General features: G+C 40.3%; 1 protein-coding gene across 7 annotated transcripts in view; it reads left to right on the forward strand.

Moving 5' to 3' along the window:
- Positions 1–18,914, forward strand: part of NRG1 (neuregulin 1) — a 1,076,683-nt gene extending 1,057,769 nt beyond the window's left edge. For 4 of the 7 annotated variants that reach the window (XM_041753501.1, XM_041753504.1, XM_041753502.1 and 1 more), the window contains 6 exons: positions 1,922–1,945; positions 6,599–6,701; positions 8,252–8,378; positions 10,967–11,097; positions 11,889–12,095; positions 14,770–18,914. In XM_041753501.1, the coding sequence (XP_041609435.1) occupies positions 1,922–1,945; positions 6,599–6,701; positions 8,252–8,378; positions 10,967–11,097; positions 11,889–12,095; positions 14,770–15,421 (1,244 nt within the window). In that variant the 3' untranslated portion in view covers positions 15,422–18,914. Of the gene's footprint in view, positions 1–1,921; positions 1,946–6,598; positions 6,702–8,251; positions 8,379–10,966; positions 11,098–11,888; positions 12,096–14,240; positions 14,383–14,769 lie in introns of all 7 variants that reach the window. The other 3 variants (XM_041753505.1, XM_041753507.1, XM_041753503.1) reach the window with 3 other exon arrangements.
- Positions 18,915–24,585: the final 5,671 nt, after the last annotated feature.

Here is a 24,585-nt window from a genome sequence, read left to right on the forward strand (position 1 = left end):
TTGTGCAACCAATTTAATCCTAAATCCCTTGGCTTTTAAATTATAAAAAGTTTAGGTTATTTGCCTGAGTACCCTTGACCTAGGGCAGACCAAACTATCTATTATACATCATGCCTCTTATTGTTATTTGATATACTCTGATTTTTTTTTTAATCTGGAAGCTTTATTTCATTAAGAGGTGAAAAGTTTTTAAAGTCTAAATTCTTGGGTATACCCCAAGAGCTTTCAAAGTTTTCCTGGCCATGAATTAGTTAAAAAGAATCCTACAGGCAATAAGTGGTCCAAGGTAGATTTCCAGATAGGTCCGAGCTCTTAAACCATTTTGTTGTTGGCCAACATCTTTCATGGCTCCTCTATTCCACAGGATCTCCCTGGGACACGTATGTTAGGATCCTAAGCATTTTGTCAGTGAGAAACTAACTGGTCCAAAGTCAGTGAACAGGCAAATGGCAGAGGCAGGACCTGGAACTGTTACAGCTCCAGCACACTTACCATCTTATTTTCTGCTCTCTACTTGAAGTCCTTTGTCCATGCCCAAACTGATGTTTCTGTTAGAAGAACCTCTCAACTGCACATTTTGAAACTTAAGAGATGCTTTGTCTTATTTATGGACCGCCCTGGCATCTCCAGTCAGTGATCAAGGGAAGAAGCCTAGACTTCTGAATCTGTTTTCATCCCGTTCTTCTTCCCACAGGCGTCTCCACCATACACGCACAAATAGCGAATCCTCAAGGGTCCCACCCAATGAAATTCAATTAACAATCTTTTGCTTCATTTCTGGAGGTTTTTTGTTTTTATTTCTAATTAGCCCATTTCCCCCATTTCTTCACTAGAGCCTGTCCAGGTTCTAGTAGTCCTTTCATTCTGGAGCCTCCGCTCAACACCTCTGCCAGGACTGTGGGCTGTGAGCTCAGGCCTTTGAGTCGCCTTCCCTGGGCAGCCCCACCCGCAGGGCCTCGGAACCCTGTGCTCCCACCTGGGCGTCAGAGCTCAGCACTGTGGAGTGATCGTCTAATTGGTTCTCTGTTATTTGAAGAAGTAATACATTGAGATTAACTAAGGACTCCAAGAATTGAATCCTTCCCTCAGCTCCCTTCTTTTTTTTCTTTTTTTTTCTTTTTCTTTCTTTTTTTTTTTTATTTTTTTTTATTTTTTTATTTGGAAAAGCGAGGCATTGACAATTTGTCCTATGCCACCCAGGAGTTCTTTGCAAAAACTGGAAGTAGGCTCTGTGCCCCCAAGTCCCTCTCTGGCATTTTTGGGCAGGAGCATTTGTTGCTTTCTGTGAATAAAATGTTATATAAGTGGTGGAGAAAGTAGAAGGTGGGGAGCAGAAAAGGAGATAGGTTTTCTTAAAATATAATAATAATAACCCAAACAACAAGAAATATTAGAGCATGACCATCCACAAACTATGGAAAATGTAAGTCCAATGCAGTAAAAATTTCAGACCAAATCGCTATACTCTTGGCTTCTACTCCTGGCTCTGCCACTGTGTGCCCTTGGGTAAAAAACAGAATCACCTCTCTAGAACTTTGCTTCTGCCTTTTAAAGAGGGGAATGAAATAATACCGAATGCTTTTTTTTGGTTACAAATACGGTATTTCTGTTCCCAGATGATGAAGTAGCATAGAGGATAGTTGAACAGTACAACTTCTCCCTCAGTAAGGTCTTTTAAGGGTTAATAAAGACAGGTGTGCTGGTATTTGCACACCTCTTAAAAAAGAAGAGCTCCCTATGGGGACTCACAGAGCATACCTGAGCACTGCTTCCTTAACCACCCACCATTTGTCCTGTCAAATGTGCACGCACAGAGAGCCGTAATAGTCATGTGTAATGTGTTTTGGAGTGCAGTGTATTGCTCTTTTCTGAAACTTTTTTCCCTTTCTTTCTTTTTTTTGTCAACTTTCTGCATTGGCAGAGCATCTTGGGATTGAATTTATGGGTATGGACAATCATCATTCCTTTTAGCCTGCAGAATTTAGAACCTATGAGCTGAAATCTTTTCCCTTTCTACTCTTACCTTTCAGTTCTTAACTAATTTCCTTTTCCTTCAGAAGGGATCATACAGCTATAACAATGATTTCTCTGCTTCCAATCTATGGGTAGTTTACCGAAGTGTCAGAGTACAGCAGTTTCTAGATCCCCAAACTTCACTTAAGAGTTTAAAACCACCTCACCTGCTGCAAAGTCACACATATCCTATGTTCCTTGACCTTCTGATTGGATCTGACCATGCTGTTATTGCAGAGCTGGGGTAAGTTGGAGAGATGCATAAGGCTATGGGAGGAACCAAACCAGCCCTGAGAGAACAAAAGAAGCTCTAAATGCCTCAGCTTAAAAACACACCACATCTTAGGCTGATGAGAATTTGACATTCAATGTAAAAAATCATCCACTTAATAGAGTAACCTGGGAAACCTTTATGTTGCAATGCAATATCATATGCGCAGACTCTGATTTTCTGGGGACATTCAAGCGCGACTCTAGTCAACCTCATTATCTTATGAGCAAGGAAATAGAAAACAGAAAGAAATAAGCCCAGTGCTATTTTAGGTGGAAATTCTAGCGCTAATGGAATTAACCTTGAGTCACTTAGATTATCCAGACAAGTAATCAAATAGAAACGTTCACACTGTAAACATAAAATATCTCTTATCAGCATATGAATTTGGGGAATACTCCCTTTGAAGACTTCATCCTAGATAACGGGAGCCAGGGTCAGTCTTGGGGGGAGAGGGAAGCCATTCTGTCACCCCAGAGGCCCCACAGTGCAGGTACCCAGGCTTACTGAACACCACATGCAGCCCTCGAACATGGCTGTGAGTCAACAAAGCAATGTCCTGCTTAAAAGAATAGCTGATCTCCCTGCAGCTGGTGTCGATGACATCATGCAGTGAGGGCACCCTGTAGCATATTTGCTACTCTCTTTTGGATGATAACATCACAGTCTCTACCTAATATACTTTCCATCATTCATGGAAAACTAGGCTGTTGCAAGTTCTGTCCATTACAAGGTAGAAATTCAATTGATTGCCCATCCCTCTGCCCAAGAAAAAACTTGGAAGAGAAACTATTCATTTGATGAGAAAATCCCCACATACATGAGTGACCCTTTGCATATCACAGAACATCTCCCAAGAGTAAAAAGCAAGAGAGTTCCCACCAATACCACTCGGGTGGTGGGTTATCTACATGATGAGAGGGATCTATTAGATTACATCCTTCAGAATAAAAATTGTTCCACTACTGAAAAGGCTTCCTGGCCTTTCCTGCAGGAGGAAGAAAAATCCACCATCACTTCTTCCTTTTCCTTAACAGCATCTTTGTCCCATTTTATCACTTTAGGGTCTAACTAGAATTAAATATTTGTATTCCCAAACAATGAAGTAGGGCAACGGATACTTCAGATATAGGACCTCTCCCTCAGGAAGATCTGAGAGTCAGTAAAGATATATCATGCTGGTATGTGCACACCTCTTAAAGGCAAAGGTTCCAAAGACTTCACAAGTCCCAGGACAGCCAGTGTGCTGAACCAGAACGTTCCGTTCTTAAGGAAAATCAGACCTCAAAGGTCAATTACCATTGAGAAAGACAAGGCTTCTGTCTCTTAGCCTGGACAGATCAGACTGGAAAACATGCTTGATCTGTTTGACTTCAATGTGTCCAGTCAAACCGTAAAGACTCGAAAGCATTTCCATTTATTAAGGCAGATCCACCAACTGGACTGATGGATTCTTTTTTTTCAGCACTGCCTCTAATTTGCTCTTGCCCTATTGACCCTGTCACACACTGGGGAAAAAAAATAAGGGAAAAAGAGGGTTAAAAGAGCCCATTGTTTATATGATTGTTCATCAAGTATTTCTCTTTTAACACATTCATAACGTGGGGAGGGGGTTCCCCTACAGTAGAAAATCATTGGAAAATGAAATAGAAACCGAGATGAGAAACATGTAGTATGTTCAGTAAATACTGTTTTGAATACAGAATCTTAATCCTATTATCTGTATTCCATGGGCCTTGGTTTTGATTGGTTCATCTTGACACTTTTGCTATACCCTTTGGCCTTTACTGAGCTTGCCTTTTTATCTCTATGACCAATTACACTGGAAAAAAATGTGTCTTCCCATATAACATGGGCAGAATGGTGAGTCAGCTTAGCACATGTTCTAACAAACTGAGGTCAGTCTATTCTTTCATAATTAGCAGCCATCAAAAACCTTGTCGACGGAATCCCTGGGAGTATGAGTGATGCCCTTTTACCGCTTTAGTCCTTAGATACATGCCATTTTTGTAGTTGGCAGAAGTAACTTCCCAGCTTTTTCTAAAGATAGAATGTTAAGATGCCAGCGTACCAAGCCCTCACCCTTTCGAACTAAGCCAAGAGAATGAGCCAGAGAGGGCACAGTAAAGCAGGGTCTTCATTCTCATAGTAACGATACTTCCAGACTGCTGTTTCTGAACCAACTCATCACACCCAAAGGAACCCTGCATCCGGGGCCCCTGGAAGAAGGACCAGTGGGGCGTTGCCTCCCCTTCTTAGACAAATTGCTAAACACTGATGTGCATGCCAGGTCAAGGAGGAGGCTCCTGTGGATCCTGCTCACAGATTAACACCTCATGAAATTTAATTCCCTGTCCTGGGGCTTTGGGGGAGGGGAGGCAGCAGACACAGCAAGTAACATAGAAGCATTCACATTCCACATCCTCATCTGACTTTTGCGGCACAAAAATATGTGACCCCCCCCACTCTATGTCTCCTGGGTCATTGTTTCACTGCAATGCACCAGCTGCTTTGCTTTCTAATTGTGGCTTCCACGTGACCGCCAGCCTAGGGTAGGAGTTATGCTGTATGGGATAACCCTTCCAACTTTGCATCCACTCTCTCTTCCTGCCCAGCATTTCCTCCCTCTGCTTTTATTTTGTTTATTTATTTTTCCTCCCTTAGTATCAGGCATGCTGTGCCAGGGACTTCAGATGGCTCCTTCACTTTTAATCTTGTTTTTCCCTCCTACCTGACTTCTTCCCATTCTCTCTGTCATTCTGTCAGTCTGTCTGTCCTCTTGGTTTGTTTTTTCCTTTCCACTTCCAACCCTTTTGATTTGTTTTTGTAAAATTTCTGCAGCATTCTAGTCTTTTACCCACTGACTTCTCTTCTCCTCCTCCTCCTGTTAATAATCAGTGCTATATTAATTTGATTTGACAATGTTCCTGACCTGTTAACTGGAATTTGATTACCATGGGCTTGGCTTGTAGGAAATGTTTTGTTTAATGATAAGGTCTACTGTATCACAGAAATTAAAATGCACTTTTTCATTTCAAGAAAACTTCCCGCGGCTTGCCCTTTCTCCGTAAAGAAGATTGAAAATGTTTCCTAAGGCCCCATGTTGATGTCCAGATAAGAGACCTTCATTTGTAGGACATCCCCCAGTTTTTGGCCAGCTTAGTAATCAATTTGGCAAGTTTGGCTTACATTGCTTTTTAAATGCGGTTTGAGTTCTCTTTTTTGGTGAACTTGAGAATGTCTTCCAATAAATGTAATTAGACTGGTCGGAAGCTCAGTTCCCAAGGGATCAGGCTCACCGTTAAATCTGCCTGTTTTGTTAAGAACCTGACCTACCAAAGCATAATTAAGTGATCCCTCCCCCCAAACTGATTTGCGAATAGAAAGACTTCCGTGAAGAAGAGACCTGGTTGCATTAAAGGTACAGTGGTACTATTAACCCACAGTTCTAAGCATCACATTCCCTTCCATAATGTCCTTTAGCTAATTTGCCAAGCTGGTGACTACAGGGATGTACAATCTATTCCAAGTCACATATCACGTGTGCTAGTGGTTTCTTTACGCAGATAAATTTGGTTTCTAAGTACAGTTGGTGAAGTGGTTATAATTGTCCTTCAAAGGACAAATCTTCATTTTGGCCCCAGACTGTCCTACCCACCATATTGGGTTTTCTCTGATACAGTGCCCTGCTACCCCCAAAGTCTTGCTTATGTTCTTATTTTACTGTTAAATGGTAGAGATCCTGCCTCGGTTTTATTGCTAACTACAAGTCAAGCTCATGTTTGCAAATGTCTCTGAATTTTTTTTTTTCAAGTTAGAAATGGCTCCTTGTAAAGACCACTGGAATATAAAATAGCTGGGAAATCAAAAGAGGTTTGGGAGTGGGGAGGGGGGAACAGAGGAGGGTGAGGGTGGTCCCAATGGTTCCAATCCCAGCTCCTTTTATTGGCATTGATTCCTGTTGCCTTTGCAAGAGATTTTTTTTAAATTGAAAACTACAGTTTTAACTAAATAATTATTTTATAATTAATGTTTATGATTTACCAGTTTAATACATATATATCTGTAGCTTCTAAGTAATTTAATAGTATAATTTTTTTTTATTACAAATGGCCCCAACTGGCTTTGCTGTTTATGCTCAAAGTGTAATGCAGAGTATGCTGTACCTTAAGTATGTCTGCAAAAGTAATGAATTGTTACATATTTACTTTCTTGTGAACATGGACAATGCCATGCAGCATGCCAACTGTTCAGTTTTTAAGTCCTGGCAAGAATAAGGGGGCTTTGGTGACATCTGTTCTCATCACTTTCCAGAAGCGGAGGAGCTCTACCAGAAGAGAGTGCTGACCATCACTGGCATCTGCATCGCCCTGCTTGTGGTCGGCATCATGTGTGTGGTGGCCTACTGCAAAACCAAGTAAACTTCCTCCTCCATGCCTCTCTCTCCTTAGCACAGAGAAGACGGCTTAGCTGGCCCAGGGCTTTGCAGAAAGCATTTTCAACAGCCTAGTCTTGAAAAGGGGGAGTGGGGAGGTGGGAGACATTTCTTCTCATTTTTTCCTCTGAATAATCTATTTTGGGAACTTTTTTTTTTTTTTTCTAATCACATACCTAGAAAGCTTTGCCTATTTGTGTGAAAGTGTTCAGAAGACTTCTGGACATTCACCATGACATGTGACCCAGGAAAGGGTTGGGAGGGACGGGCTTGTGGGATGCGCATGTGCATGTGGGTGAGTGTGGGCCCACCACATCCCAAGAGGACCAAGAGGACAGTGGTAGGTGCCCAATGTGCACCTGTCATGTCACTGCTGAGGACACATTCCACTTTGCACTCAGACTTAGGAGATAATGGAAACACTTGGTGACGTTGGGAATGCAGGTTTTTAAAACATTATTGCAATTACTTTCCCATTTCGTCTAATGAGTTTATTGGCTCCAATGCTTTCAAAGTGTGAGATGTACAAAAGGAACCTCATGGGAGGAAAATCATGCAAATCTTGTTTTGAAAGAATAAGAGAAAACAACGCAGATCTGTGTTCACTATATCTGGTCCTTTATTAACAAACACAATTACCATGTGACCCGAATTCCTTTCACTTTTCTTTCTTACATAGAAATGCTTCAAGTAGGAAATAAGGTTAACAGTTTTGTTTCGTTTTGTTGCTTCATCACATAAATTCTCTTGCCAAAACTAGTCATGGGGATATTATCATGACCTGAATGTTGCACTGAGGAACAAACACAATATGCTTTTAGACCACCATAAAATTAAGGGCACAGATGACATTTTCTTAATACCCCTGGATTTCATGTGTTGTCAGAATCGAGTAAATGATAGAGATAAGTCATACTGGAATCTACTTTACGAGTCTTACTATATTCAATCTCAATATTTCAATATCCATTACCTAGTTCTACAAAAAGTATTACTAGAATAAGATCATGTTACAATTGTGCTAAATCTATGGGCAAAATATGTACCTAGCTGCACTCACATACAATGCTATACATGCACACACACTGTGTAGAAGGTACACAATTAGCTGCAACTTCTTAAGAGACACACAGGCAAAATTATAAATGAAATCAGCCTTATCAATGGCATGGCACAAATTGTTACCTAAGACAAATGACCATCTGTAAGGCTCAGGCAAAGATGTATTGATAACAAAGTTGAGGTTTGAGCCAAGTATCAACTTGATTTATCTTGTCTTCTCTTTCTTCTTATCTCTCAGCAGTCCAGTTAGATTTCTGTAAGAATCCCACTCAGCTTCTAAAACCTATTCACTAAGAATGTGTGATTCCACTTCTGTCCATAGGCAAATTCTGAGACGGAGTGGCATACCATCTTCCGCCACCACCACCACCAATCTCCTACCTGAGTTGTGTGTTGGTGGAATAAAGAATTGGCTGTACCAAGAAATGTAAATAAGAGAAAAAATAAATGCTCCCTTTTTTCCTATCCAGGAAACAACGGAAAAAGCTTCATGACCGGCTTCGGCAGAGTCTTCGGTCTGAACGCAACAACATGGTGAACATAGCAAACGGGCCTCACCACCCCAACCCGCCCCCTGAGAACGTCCAGCTGGTGAATGTATGTTGAGTCTGGCCAGTGGAAAAGCTCAGCATCTCTCCTCTGTTCAGGCACCTTGACATTTATTTTCTAAAGCTCTTAGGCTCTTAGCTACTGCCATTAATCACCCCAGCTTCCAGGAATGCAGAGTTTTGCCAGGACAAAATAATGGGAGCATTTTTTAAAGTGAATTTGGTTACGGTAAAACCAGCACATTTCCTCTTGTAAAGTGTTCATTAAGGGGTTGGAATCATAATATTGGGTTCGTTCTGCAGGGAGGGCATAACTGGAAGAAAGAAAAGAAAAACACATAAGAAAATAATAAAATTAATCATACAAGAATCAGAAGGAAATTTTTTTTTTAATGATTTGGAAATGAAAGCTTCTCTGTCTATTTTTCTTTTTAATTTATTTATGATAGTCACACAGAGAGAGAGAGAGGCAGAGACATAGGCAGAGGGAGAAGCAGGCTCCATGCACTGGGAGCCCGACGTGGGATTCGATCCCGGGTCTCCAGGATCGCGCCCTGGGCCAAAGGCAGACGCTAAACCGCTGCACTACCCAGGGATCCCAGCTCCTCTGTCTATAACTGATTAGTACTGATAACTGAGCTAAGGGCTTTAGAGTGATCTTTTTTAGAGGCATCTCCCAGCACCTGATGATTTACTGACTCTGATTTACAAAGGAAGAAGTTAGGGCGTGCAAGGGCCAAATGGCCTATCAGACTCCCTTCTCAGCAGCAAAACTGGAAGAACATAATGCTTTCTGATGCCCTGACTCTTTCTACATGATGTCAAACCCTCCAGATTAAATATATCTTTAATAACTCAAATATTCTGTTTAAAATTTACCAAGCACTAGGCTTTTAAATATAACTAGGCCATAGAACATTACATTCTGAAGAGTCTTTACATATGATCTTTCAAACCTTCCCTTTACATAGATAAGGGCCAGAGCTGAACTCAGCTTTCCTGGCTTTTGTAGTATTGCTCTTTCTATTCCAACCTAATTTTTCCTGTTTTCTTCCTTTCCCTCTGAAATGAAGAGGGAAATTTATTTTGCTTTTTTTGGGCAAAGCTTGAAGATTATGTTGCACTGCCATTTTTCTATCCTATAGGCAAGTGTATGGAGCAAATATATCCCACACCGAGTTTAGAGTTGGTGGTTGCTCAGCCACCACCAAGTCTTGTAGCAGAGACCTTCCAGAGACAGAGTAAGGTGCTAATATATTAGTTTATTTTTCTGCTTTACTCTCCCTACCAGTGTTCATTAGAATGTTCTTCAGAGTTGATAAATGCATTCCCTACATACAGACACACCTACAATCTGCCACTATGTCTGTTATAATCTATAGGAAGCAGAATGACTGCTTGCATTCCAATTATCCCTCAGACTGTGTTACTTTGGGCTTTAATCTGTCTAAACCTTATTTCTTCATTATGACAACAGGCCTAAAAATAGTACCTACTTCAGAAAGTTCTATGACCATTAAATAAGACAATCCATATAAAACACTCAGCCCAGTGACACTTGGTGAGTGTTCAATAATTGTTAGATATTATTTTCATTAGATTCACCAAGCTTGCATTGCCTTTCAAGGACCACAAGTGAGATGCCACACAGACTAGAAAGAGCTCATAATTTATGACATTACCATCTTTTCCTTAAAAACCAAGCTAACTGCACATCCCAGAAAGAGCCACAAGGAATAGCCCTCTCCACTAAGAGACAAACTAGAGTTTCAAGCATAATTCAAGTTGTATATTTTGGAGGTTTCCATAAATACATTAAGTTATTTTATAGACCACAGCCCACTGCTTATAAAATGTCCATTTTATCTGAGAGTATTCCTTTCCGTGCCTTTTTCTGTCATTCAATTCCATTTGTTTTAAAAACTCACAGCCTTTAAAACACAACTTTGAAATGTGCCTCTTGCACTAATTGAAGGCAAGAATAGCTCATGCAATTTGGTGATGAAAATAAGTAGAATTTACTTGCACTCTGTATAGGCCCTCTATGTATTATGTGCTTTGTCAAGATGTATGACCTTGACAGCTTCTGTAAGTCCTTCAAATCTCTCAGTGGCTTTGTTAGGCTCACCACTGACAACAAGTTGAAACTTCCAGTGGTATCATTAAGGAAGTATGGGCCTTTGGAAACTGAAAAAGAAAAGTAGATCCAAAATATAGATATTGAAAAAAAAATTCCTCTACTGACTTGGAATTTGAAATAGGACAAAACATCTGTATGCTTTTGTTTCATTCAACTGTCTGTTATTCTTCTTCACTTATAACAACTCTGACAAAAAGGAATATTGGGCAGAGATTTGTATTGAATTCCACTCACATTGCCAGTTGGAAATAAGATAGAAGAAATAGGTCTGTTTCTCATAATACACAGTTAAGATTGGATGCACATCCAAAGGATAATTCATTAATTTCATTTACTGAATTTCAAGGCCATAAAGTCAGGATAGGATTTGCCATCTGACTATTGGAGACATGGAATTTATTATGAGGTATATGTAGCAGAATAGATTTTGTGTATGATGATGATATTACTGTTTTGATTTATATGAATCTTCAAGTTGTGTCTCTTTGTTTATCCAGCAATATGTATCTAAAAATGTCATCTCTAGTGAACATATTGTTGAGAGAGAAGCGGAAACATCTTTTTCCACCAGTCACTATACCTCAACAGCTCACCACTCCACCACCGTCACCCAGACTCCTAGTCACAGGTATGAGAATGAAAAAAAAATTGCATGGCACTACTCCAAGAGTCAATTTCTCTACCTTGTCTTTTGCTCTCAGTGCCTAAGAAAGGAACAGGAAATACTTATGAGGCAAGGACATATAGCAAAATGTAAGATTTAGATAAAAACAGACTTTGGACAACAACTGGCTCTGCCACTTAATTGCTGTTTAAATTTGAGCCTCAATTTTTTCATTACTGAAAATGAAAATAATACCCACTCACAGGATTATTGTTCCCCATTAGAGATTGTCTTTCCTCGTGCCTGACTCCTCATTGAATTATCGGTCTTAGGTGCTATGTAATATTTAGAAGTTGACTTCTTCCAATGATTGGATTGCCCTTAGAAATTCACATGAGAGCTCATTCAATAGCTGAACTCTAAATTCTCAGATGCCTTGGTGATCCACATGCATCCATATGCATGCTGCCAAGGGCAACCCTAGACCACCAAATATACCTCATAGGCCAAGTGTCTCCTTAACCTAAGCTACTCAAGGACAGGGAGATTGTAAGAACACTTAGTATATACTGATATTTGGTATATATGTGTTGAACAGGTAAACAAATGCATAAACTGTATCCTTACAAAGCCAAACAAAATTCAGGATCCTCGCTATAGCAAATAATAATTCTCTTCTGAGACAAGTAATGTTATAGTGAACTGCTGATACACCAGTAAGTTAGAAATAGTTACCAGGTCACTTCCTTTTGTTTCCATTTTTGCATGTAATTAAAAAATATCTACATATATCTCTTTGCCTCTCACATTTCCAGCTGGAGCAATGGGCACACGGAAAGCATCATTTCGGAAAGCCACTCTGTAATCATGATGTCATCAGTAGAAAACAGTAGGCACAGCAGCCCCTCTGGGGGCCCAAGAGGACGACTCAATGGCTTGGGAGGCCCTCGCGAATGTAACAGCTTCCTCAGGCATGCCAGAGAAACCCCTGACTCCTACCGAGACTCTCCTCATAGTGAAAGGTAAAACCAAAGGGCAGAGCTACTACAGAGGAGAAAGAACCCCAGTAGAAGAATCCCCATGAGTAGACTCAAGATTTCCTTGGGAGAGACCCAAGGAAATCTACTCTGATGACAATAAGAGGCAGCAGTTGCCTGTTCTAGGCATTTTCTAGTTGATGAAGGCTGAAGTCATTTCATCTGAGCTCTTGTCCCAGGGGCTGGTGGGCAACAGACTCTTAAGGAGCGGGAATGGTTTTATGTGGAAGATTCAGCTAACCTGGAGTTCTAGCTCTGACCTTAGGCTCAGACCCACTTGGGATTTCAGTTTTCTCATTTGGGGACTTTAGAGAGATGGCACCAATGATCAATAAGGACCCTTCTAGAATTCTAATTTGCTGAGTCACCCAAACTCGGGTTGAGCTGGTCTCATGTTCTCATGTGCTAACTCCTTCTGACCTTCCAGTCTCAGTTAAATTAAATCAAGGACCATCATGGGGAATAGCTACTTATGTTCTACCATATAATATTCTTTTTAGGAAATTCAAAGAAGGGATGAATAAATATTTTGTATGTTGCATCTGACAGTCTTCACATGTGGTTTTTAAAGCAGATATTGCTTTATTCCAGAATGTTTTCGCTTTCTTCTGGGGATATTGGATTGGATTGGATTGGATTGGATTGGATTGGATTGGATTGGGAGGTGAGGGTTACAGACAAGATAAAATAAAGAATAGCGGAAAGTAAGAGATGCCTCATAGGAATACCTTATAGAGTCTCTTTATTCATTTTCACTTAAATTGGGAGAGACTTGTATCCAACCAGGATTTGTGGCACCTCAGAAAGCTGTTACTCATTTGTTTTCAGACTCAGAGGGATGTTGTTTGTTTGTTTACTGTAACACCATCTCAGAGTAATCTTTGACCACTTGTGGAAAGGTTTACGTAATGTCAAATCCATACCTGGTTTCATGGGTGGAGATAAGGCTGATAGACTCTTCCCACTCATGGACTGGCTGGGAAGTCCTTATAACAAAGGATGACTAGTTCTGGGCCAGTAGGTCCTATAGAACTAGCAGATCACTTCCTCAAGGGTCTTTACCCCAAAATGGTATTTCAGAGCTTTATAGAATTAGAGGTTCCTCTGTCATTCATCTGTGGAAATGAGGCATGGTCCAAAACCAATTTAAAACATTAGTCTTAAATGCATATAATTGTATCTTTATGCATTAAGAAACTCTGTCTTAATCTAGTCTCTTTTGAAACCTAAGAAATAGGTTAGGGATTAATTCTTCATCACTACATGTGATATTTCTCTCCAAAGGCTGACATTTACCTGCTGTTGTAGGCTTCCATGCATACTGCAAATATTATCTAGGACTACAAAATATACCCGAACCTTGAGAGCATGGAGAGCCACCTTTATATGTGGGCCGAATCTGGATTAGCACTTCTCAGAGAGCTTAAGTATCCCCAAAACAGAAGTTGAAGTGTTGAGCCCCAGGTATCTCCATCTCTAGACACTTTTTCATTTTAGATACAGCTAGACCTCACATCCATCTGACTCTGAATCATGGCTGAAAAGCAGGAAAGTTAATAGATTCCTGTTCCCGTTAGCTAGAGTTCAGATAATGGTGTCCTGTGTCATCACAGGTCATGTCAAATTAAACTCTGTGACATCAATGTGAAGAAAAGAGTCCTTTGGTGCTATGCGTGGCAACATTTTTTATCAAACTTGAGAAATGTGACTCTGAATAAGTCACATCTTCTTTAGTGCTAAGTCAGGTCTTCTTGTTGTAGGGGAAGAAAGCACAATATGTTTTTTAAAAACGCACTCAGTGTCTTGACAATGAAATTTACTGAGCACTATTGGATGTAACATGACATAAGGAAGCACAGTACAGCCAACCCTTGAGCAGTCACAAAAGATAAGCCATAGATTGATGCAGCCAGGGGTTTTTGAAGACAGGGAGACCAGAGATTGGATGTACCTAGGAGGTCAACATAAGGTTCTCTCAGGCTTATTTCTGAATGTCTTGGTCACTGGGATGGAGAGTTGCAAAATAAATGTTAAGAAGTTGCATTTCATGGAAAAACTGAAAGCACACAAATGTGTTACACTGTTATCAGGAATAAATCTAAGTTACTATGCTCTTTTTTTTTTTATAAGACATAACCTTATAGCTGAGCTAAGGAGAAACAAGGCACACAGATCCAAATGCATGCAGATCCAGCTATCAGCAACTCATCTTAGATCTTCTTCCATTCCCCATTTGGGCTTCATTCTCTAAGACCCCTTGGCCTTTAGGAAGGTATAGTATCCAAGTAATACTTCTTTCCCTTCCAAATCCCTGCACCTTGGTCCTTGTAAACTGAAAATTTTCCAGGACCTAGTGCCCTTTTGTCCTGACTCACACGCTTTTATTTAACATCACGATGAGATTGAAAATCCCCAAAGCTTTGATGAGTTAGGCAACGTAGCTGATCTTTGCATGTACTCCCATGAGGAAACTCTTGGTTACCTAATTTTAGATTCCAAGGGTGCCGAATGTCCTTCGCATTAAAAATCGAGAAGTAGACAACGCATAGAAATTCTTTGTTTTCTGATTCTATAATATCGTGAACTCTGTCCCCTTGCCCTCCCTGCTATATGCCTCTCATTCTGCCGCACTCATGCAGGGTATTCTGTGCTCACACAGGTATGTGTCAGCAATGACCACCCCGGCTCGTATGTCACCTGTAGATTTCCACACGCCAAGCTCCCCCAAATCTCCCCCTTCGGAAACGTCTCCACCTGTGTCCAGCACGACGGTGTCCATGCCCTCCATGGCAGTCAGCCCCTTTGTGGAAGAAGAGAGACCTCTGCTTCTTGTGACTCCACCACGGCTGCGGGAGAAGTATGACCACCACTCTCAACAGTTCAACTCCTACCACCATAACCCCGCACATGAGAGCAACAGCCTGCCCCCTAGCCCCTTGAGGATAGTGGAGGATGAGGAGTATGAAACCACCCAGGAGTACGAGCCAGCTCAAGAGCCTGTTAAGAAACTCACCAGTAGCCGGAGGGCCAAAAGAACCAAGCCCAATGGCCACATTGCCAACAGGTTGGAAATGGACAGCAACGCAAGTGCTGAGGGCACTAACTCAGAGAGCGAAACAGAAGATGAGAGAGTAGGGGAAGATACACCCTTCCTGGGCATTCAGAACCCCCTGGCGGCCAGTCTGGAGGCAGCACCTGCCTTCCGCCTGGCGGACAGCAGGACTAACCCAGCAGGCCGCTTCTCGACGCAGGAAGAATTGCAGGCCAGGCTGTCTAGTGTAATCGCTAACCAAGACCCTATCGCTGTATAAAACCTAAATAAACACATAGATTCACCTGTAAAACTTTATTTTATATAATAAAGTATTCCACCTTAAATTAAACAATTTATTTTATTTTAGCAGTTCTGCAAATAGAAAACAGGAAAAAAAACTTTTATAAATTAAATATATGTATGTAAAAATGTGTTATGTGCCATATGTAGCAATTTTTTACAGTATTTCAAAACGAGAAAGATATCAATGGTGCCTTTATGTTCTGTTATGTTGAGAGCAAGTTTTGTACAGTTACTGTGATTGCTTTTCCACCGTATTTCAGCAAAACCTCCCATTTATTCAGTTTTCGCTGGCTTCTCGTGCATTGCATTATGATGTTGACGGGATGTATGATTTGCAAGACTTGCAACTGTCCCTCTGTTTGCTTATAGTAGCGCCCGATCAGTACGTCTTGTAATGGCACATCCATCCAAATACTCTTCTCTTTTGTACGAAGTTTTCTTTTGCTTTCAGTATATGAAATGAGTTGTGTCTACTCTGCCAGCCAAAGGTTTGCTTCATTGGGCTCTGAGATAATAGTAGATCCAACAGCATGCTACTATTAATTACAGCAGGAAACTGCATTAAGTAATGTTAAATATTAGGAAGAAAGTAATATTGTGATTTAAAAAAAAAACTATATTCTTAATCAGAAGACAGCTTGCTCTCACTAAAAAGAGCTACCATTTGCTTTGTTTGGGTTTATTTTTCTTGACAAAGAGCAACAGTTTGGGGAACAGCAGAGAAAACGAGTTCCGACTTGCTATCAGGGTAAATCCATCACCTTATAAGAGAACTCCACCTCACTTTCTGGGGGAATGACACAGCAGGTCATCTAGTTGAAAAATCAAACCATAGCTGAAAGAGGTGCAGTCGTTCCTGACTTGTGTTTTTCACTGATTTTGGAGCAAACGATTGGTTGTGTCTTATCAGCTCAAGAACAGACATGTTATGGCACACTTAGCGATTTGTCTGTAATACTTCTGCAGTGAAATATGCCTGCCGTGCGTGGTGGTGACTAGTCATCACAGGGAAGTAGTTCTGTTGTAGAATGAGTTCTGTCTAGAAGGAGTGAATGTATATAGAAGGCATAGGTTTGGAGAAGAGCTGTGTGACTTAGCTGCAATTTCAAACAGTTTTGTTGACCACTCCTTTCTCCTCATGATTTTTCTCTTGTTTTTCAATGTTGCCTCGATCAGGTCTAACCATGCATTTTTGTCAGGAATGGCCAACGTGCATGTGATTTGTGATTAACAAGAGCCTTCCACAAGTGACAATTTATCAGGGAATGTTGATAGCGTTGGAAAGGTTGCATCTTTACTTGCAGAAGTGACCCCATCTGTGTACTGACCTCTCAATCCGCAGACTGTATCATCTATTTCCCCCCTTCCTTACCTTTTGCTTTACTGTCACAAAACAGGATGAAGATGGGTCTAAACTTCGCATGTTCTCTGTTAAGTCCAAGGAAGGCCAATAGGTGTTAACATTTGGAACAAATGCTAATTCCGGAAAGTAAGGGGATTAAAAAAAAAAAAAAAAAGCAGGCCCCATTTCATGCCCTGCCTGAGATCTGTCAAATCAGGCTAGAGCTTTACTTAGATTCCCAGTGGCTTCCTGGGATCCATGGGACAAAATAGGAAACAGGTCGTCAGGGGCTTCAAAATACCAGGCGTGAAGTCAGCGAGAGCAACTGTTTCTTGTTTGCAGGTGAACTGGATTAGATTCTTCACCAAATTTCTATGTTAAAATTCATGGGAAGAAGTGACATGCAGGCAGTTCTTGGGAAAATGCAGGCTGGGCATGAGTCATGTCATTAAGCTCCTTTTCTGTTTCTACAACCTGCAGAGATGTGTGTTTGCAGGTCCTTGAAATTACTCTGAATATTTGGTATCCTAAACCATCCTCCTTACTCACATGCCACTTCTCTGTGCTCTTGGTTCTGTAGAAATAAGTAAGCTCATGGCAGGGGGAAGAAGGCAGTCAACCCAAAGAGGTTCTTTAAATTATGCTAATATTACTTTGAAGGCCTTGGCTCATTCAGAGACTATGTCAATAAAGAACTTTCTACCATTAATGAAAAGTCTAAAATTTCTGTTTCAAAATTCTTTAGGTATTGGAGTATTCAGATGCCCCATTGTGGAGAATTTCAGGAATAAATGAAATCTTCTGCTGAGAGCAACCAACGCTTTCCTCAGTATGAAAATCGCTATGCATTTTCCGGTTGCAAATATATATGAACATTTAGGACAAGAGGAAATTTTATTTCCAGCTTGATTCTGGTCACTCAGAGAGGTGGCATATTAGCTGGGGCAGCCTTTTCACCTATAGAACAAGAGCTTGCCTTGGTAAGAAAGGCAAGCTGCCCCCTCAGGGCACTTGAGGCCACTACTGCCACCAGCTTTGCGATGCCTAGTTGCCATGTGGCTCTCTCAACCATCGCTGTCTATAAACCCAGGCAGTGTAGTGGCAATCCAAGAAGGAGCGTGAACCAATGCTCCCAGCATGGAGCAAGCTTTCAGGGGTTTTCAGGGAGTGGAAATTGCCCAGAAGTTGGACAACAACTTTGTTTCCAGAGTCTGAAATCATATCCCACTGAGGGATAGCGCAGTATATGCGGAACTTCTTTTTCTCACTCGAGATTCCTTTTCTCCCTTCTTGCCTGGTATGACTTTTTGTTTGTTTTTTTCAAGAGTGCCTGGACAGCCTCATGCTTTCTACAAAATGGCACTCTGCCTGAGTCTATGTGAATGTGTCCCAAACACCAACAGACCATATCTTCCTTGTTTAAGTGTGACTGTCTTGATATAGATGGAGTTTATCCAGGGTAACTTGCTCATAATTATTCCTTTTTTTGGCCTGAGTTAAAAGGTGCATGGCTCACATTGGTGAAAATAAGGAAGGCCTGGTTTTATCTTTTAGTACTGGCTCCATTCCACCACCCACAGAGATTTCTATCTGCAAAGACCCGTGAAACACTGCAGAGAAATGTGGGCAAAAGGAAATGGCCACATATCACGAGTTCTATTATATATTCTTTTGTAAATACACATTGTACGTTACTTGGATGTTTTCCTAAATCATTTACTGTCTTTATGAGTTAATGTCAGTTTCTGACTCTCTCAACTTACCATGTAACATTGTAAATAACATAATGTCCTTTATTATTTATATTTAAGCATCTAACATAGAGTTGTTTTCATATAAGTTTAAGATCAATGTCAAAAATATATGGGTTTTTTTTTTGTTTTTCTTTGCTTTAAAATTATGTATCTTTTCCTTTTTCTTTTTTTTTTAAGAATAATTTATTGTTGAGGAGAAAGAATGTATATGTAATTGAAACTATTTGAAGAATGCACATTTGAAGGCCCCGAGGTACTGATAAACTAAAGAATTTATTATCCAAAATACTAAGCAATAAGTAATTGTGATTTATTTAAAGTTTTGTTCATCTTCCATGAAAGACATACTGCAATAAAAATGCTACTCTGTGGAGGCGTGGGAGTGTTGCTCAGCAGACTCATGTTCAGTCTGTTAGACCAGCACCTTTCAGCTGATGGCGACAGTTGTATTAATGTAGGAATGTGTCTGATGGGCCCCGTGATCATCTACTCTGTCTGTTGCTTTTGCCACAATGCCTGTTCTTTCATCACCTTCTGCCTGTTGGGTCTGCGTACCACTGCCTTCCATGTCAAAGGGCCCGCAAGCAAGCACTACGATGTCTTCTTCCCTTTCTCTCACATCCCCACCCCCCATAGGCAATAACATATCAGGGAGGACATTTTAGGGCATGATTGCCTGGATCCTGGCTGTTGACATGTTCTGTAATGACTGCAAGAGACTTATTCAGACTAATGGAAATGTCAATGTGATGCTCCCCTGCAGTCATGAAAGGAAAACCTGTTACCAGGGTTTAGGTAAGCTGGTGGCCAGCAGGACCCAAAAGGCAGCCAGTCAGAACCTATGCTCAGCTTTCATATAGCTTCAGTAAATTTATTTTCCATCAGGCCCAGGATTTATTGATTCAGGCCCAGGATTTATTGATTCAGTTTTAAGAGAAGATAAGGCTAAGCTGGATTCTTTCCCCTCATTCTATCAATAAATCAAACTAAATGCCCATCTTACTGCTCAGGGAAGGGGCTATGCATGAGATATTTCCCACATTCTGAAATTTAGTCATAGAAATGAGGATATTACTTTTCTTATTGAAATTAGCCTAAACAAAAGCCATATTTTAACAAATAGGTATTTGCATGGGTGATGCTTTTTATATATTTCAAGCATTTAACTCATTATTCTAGATAAGATTAGGGCTTCTGAAGTATATGAAATAGAGTTCAACAATCCTATGGGGGTACATAGGGGCCTCCATTGGAGCTTGAGGGTTCCCTGATGCTTGCCATCAAAGTCCACCTCCATATACATGTGTGATTCCTAGTACCTAGCAATAGCTCCACTGATGTCATTTCCTAAACAGTCTGGATATCTGAGATTCAAATAGTGGCCTTTGACTATACTAGTTATTATTTATATTATGAGTTTTTCAAAACAATTCAGAATCCTCATATTTGTGACTTGTGTCAACTTTGGTTTACACATGCACATACACAGGTGTGTGCACATGCACACATTTACACACACACACACACACACACACACACAATTCCTAATACACCGCTATCCTGAAGCCATCACACTGTTCCACTCATTCAATCCAGTCAACCAGCCATTCAGCAAATCAGGGAGTGCACGAATATCTAAAAATTGAAGACTGAAACACTTCCCTGTGTCTTCAAGTTGAAACTGAGGCTTTGTCCACCCCTCAAACTGAAAATTACAAGCAGCTATCTTAGTAGCTTAGGTTAAAATCAGATACCTAACATATATTGATAATTAAGGCAGAAGCCTATGGGGTGGACTGTGGTACAGAGAACGAAGAATATCTAAATATCCAGATTATTATTCCAATTCTCCATTCACTTCAACAGTATAGACTGGAATGTCAAACCCAGGCCAACAACATCTTGGCAGCCTAATATCTGGGGAAGACATCATTAGATTTCCCTGCTCTCTGCCCTGAAGATGAATGACAAAAGGACTTGATTTCAGGGATTTGGAGTTCAGTGAGGCAGTTCTGAAATCTAGAGATTTAGGATGCTGGAGGGAGTAGAAAATTTTGTGACCTCATGTGAATCACTTTGTAGTCTATCTTGGGCTTGCCCTTTCTGACACAGAATAAAATAAATTTACGGAAACCATTCCTCCAAAAGATTGATCTGGTAGGCAATGGAAGTGCTTTCCATTTTTGCAAGACAGGACCATCCTGCTGCTACAGTAAGCTGCAATATTCGTCACCTTTAGGGCATTGTTGGACAGAGAACTCAGACCTAATCCTGCATGTCCCTGTGGGCTCCTGCTCAGATCCTGGGACTGTCATTGTTGGACCTCTCTGGTGAGCTATTGTGTTTGAGCTTCAATGAGCTTCAAAACATCACTTGGCAGGGGGACAGCAGATGGATTTTGTTACCTGGAGGAAACCCATCATGACTTACCTGATCTTCTCAAAGGCAAGCCAGGTGAGGGAGACCAGCAATTTATAAGAGGAGACAGAGAATGGGATAGTAGTTCCATCCTTCCCCCCTTCAAATGTACGTGCTGGGATAGAATTTGATGGAGGAAGCAACTCTCTTCCCACTCCACAACATACCAAAGGGGCTAGAGAATTACTTTCATAGATACAAAAATCTTTAATAGCTTCTGTATAGATTTGCTCATAGGCAGAGGAATAATCTAGCAAGCATAAATAATAATATTTTATAATATTTTATGGCTTAACACACCCTTTATCACTTATAATCCTCTTAAACCCATGGGATGTTGGTATGATAAATAATGAGGAAATTTTAGGTTCGGGAAAGTAAAAAATGTTTCCTGAAGCTACACATGTAGTGAGTTGCAGAGATTATAGTTGTACCCAGGTTTTCTGACTGCAACTCCTATTTCTACCCACTGCACTCCTCCCCTTCCCACTCCAGACTCAAATAAGGCTGTCCTTTACAGCCTTTTGTCGCATCAAGACAGGTACCTCCAAAACCAAGTTTCTGTTTGAAAGAATATGAGCTCCTCTGGCTTTGGTTTAGAGTTACTCGAGAACCCAATTTGCCTGACTCAGTGACTATGTGCTTTTCTCTAAACATAGCTTTCTAAGGAAATGAGGTGTAGTCATGGGAATGAGTTCTCAATTTCGATGTGTAGGTAGCATCCTGCAGTGAAAAGAGGAGGAGCTTGTAGTCAGCACTGTCCCCACCACTTAGCAGTTTAGCCAGTTTGGACAATTTTCCCCTCCATGTTTATTCCTTGACCACTAATATAGGAATCCAAGCAGCTTTACAAGGCTGTGGTGTGTAATGAGGATTGCACTTGAATACATGTAAGGAAGCCATACACGTTTAACACATAGTCAACATCCAAATGCTATCTTCTATTTGCTTCTTCCTGGTTCAACCCAGGTTCTTAGGTTCTGGAGACTATATCTCTTAGTTCCAAATGACATATTTTACATCATGCAAACTCATCCAATAAACATGTTTGATCATTTCTCCAATATTATGTCAGTAAGCAAATTATTCTTTAATAACAACTGTATGTTAAGCAGCATAATCACTGAACAGCATTTAAAGTTGTAACTTAAGTTCTTTATTTTATGTTTGCTTCTTGTGTAGCCACACTGTTTCACATAAAGTCTGTAATTTTTAAGGGCTTCTTGCATGAGTGTTTCATTATAATTTCACAGAAATATACTGAAATATAACTCTTTGTAGAGTTTTCAGAATGCCGTTTTGAACTTCATTTCAAATGTGTAGTAAGACAAGCAAAACATGATCCTAAATTGATAGGATGTTTCTGCACATCTATTTTCCTTACTTTGCACCCAGGATATCCTGATATGTTCCTTTTTCTTTTCTTTTTTTTTTCAAAAAAATATAATCTAAGCAAAATCTGCATAGTGATAAAGTTAGAGGAGTCAGGTCTCAAATTAACTCTTATGTGGAAAAAACCACAATGAGTATGGATATTTCTCACCCTTTCCTGGATATTTCTCACCTTCTCCTATTATCTGTCCAATAAGTGATTCTCCAGGTTCCACTTATTCTTTATGCGTAAAACAGGATTCTTTTTTATGAATAATTTATGGACTAAAGCTTTTTGGATTCAATACTTTAAAATTTCATCCTACATTAAGGATGGTGGGTGACTTAATCTCATGATATTCATCATCAGGCTTGTGGTGTAGTTAATATAGTTCTATTGTTAATGGTAAGAGAGTCTAATATAATTCCCATACATTATCCTTCATTTAAATAAAATTATATGTCATTGAAAATAATCCTAACTCTAGCTCCCTAATAAGTAAGGATATTTCCTTCTTTTTTTTAAGAGATAAGCTAGATGTAAACTTTGTATCATGTTATTAGTTATCATCAGAGTTAAGCAAACACTTGTGTTCCATTCTGTGACTTTCATTAGGTGGATCCTTCTTGCCTTATGCCCGACCTTGAGCCTTTCTCTTCAAGAGGGTTGGGGGCCCCAGGCTGGGCAAGTTTTCTAGAGCCCTTCTGGTTTCTCACAGCGAGCCTAATTTCCATCTTCTTTGCATGAAGGGGCTTCATCAGGTAACAAGGTAACAAAACAAATTCCCATTATACCCAAGACCCTCTCCACCATGAAAAGACAGAAAATGCTGTGTGTCAGAGCCAATTCCAAGTACCCAGCTTCGTTCCAATCATGACATGATTCTGCCCTCCCACAAGAATCTCTCTGTAAAGATCCCATCCTTCCTTCAAAGTCACCTTGTTTTTGCAAAATAGAGACCTCCCTTGGTAACTCAGATTAGAGCCCCCTCATCCCTGTGTTTTGAAAGACATGAAATCACAGGGCAATATAACTTCACATTTGGAACAGAAATTAGGACTCAAAGTACTTTTTTAAAGCTGAAAAGTTTTTCTTGATTTGTTGTAGACCCTTGAAAAAAATTTAGGGCCGAGTCAGAGAGCATTATATCCTTTTCGATATTTGCTTGACCAAAAACTCTTTCATAACATGAAAAGGTACTAATTCCCCATACATTTTGAATTCTGTCCTGTTTGTCTGAGGAGTTAGATCTCTAGCCATGAGTGTGAGGAAAAGGACCGTGGGCCCTTCCTATTAAGCTGTTGATGCACAGTTAATGGGATTTAGGGTACCACTCAGTGTCAAACTCATGTCAGTTATCCAGCAAAGGAACAGCTAAGGGAAAATATCCCTTTGTCTGATTAGGAGAGCCACAGGTCACCCACCGAGCAAGCCAGAGCCTGAGCAGTATTCTAGATTTCTTCCTCCACATCTAACTGGTGACAATGGTGATTGTACCACTGACATGTCAAACAAATCCATCCTCTCTCTCAGAGTCCCACCACTTGTACCATTGGCACCTCTTCCTCTCTCACCAGGATCTATTAGCTTTCTAACTGATCTGCTTCCTTTAGCTCCTCCAGGACATCTTTCACATTTTGCTGGAAGTTTCTCTCTAACTCACAAACCTTATTGCACATTCTCCTGGTTATAACTCTTTCATGGCTCCTCATGAAGCTTAATGCCTCAGCTTGTGATAGGATGCTCTTCACAGGCTGGCTTCTGCCAAACTCTTGTAGCACCTCCCATGTCACCTTTTACACCATCTTAGAATTTTCTATTCTCCAAGTATGCCACACTAGTGTTTGTCAAACTCTACTCATTGGCGTACCAACTTCATGACTATTACCATATTCATGTACCACCTGTATTATTTTTTGCATATTGTTTTTTTAAATTGATTGCATTTTTAACTAAAATAAAGTCATTTCAAATGAAACTTTGTATCAGTGCTATGAGTGGAAAACTTCAACCAGTTGCCATAATCAAAATAAAGCTGTAGAAGTAAATAAAACAAAATGAAACAGTGTAATTAAATTCTAACAGGATATTGTTGCCTGCTAAAGTATCTGAGCTGAAAGGTCTTCTCTGACAAAGGGGGAGCTCAGCAAGTGTTGGTGAAGTTGGAAATATATTCAGAAGCACAGAAAGATTTATCCTTTGATTCAGCCAGTATTGAGAGGGAGTTGACAGGAAGTCATTTCTACTGTTTT

The sequence above is a fragment of the Vulpes lagopus genome, chromosome 4 (genome assembly GCF_018345385.1).
Source record: "Vulpes lagopus strain Blue_001 chromosome 4, ASM1834538v1, whole genome shotgun sequence".
NCBI lineage: Eukaryota > Metazoa > Chordata > Mammalia > Carnivora > Canidae > Vulpes > Vulpes lagopus.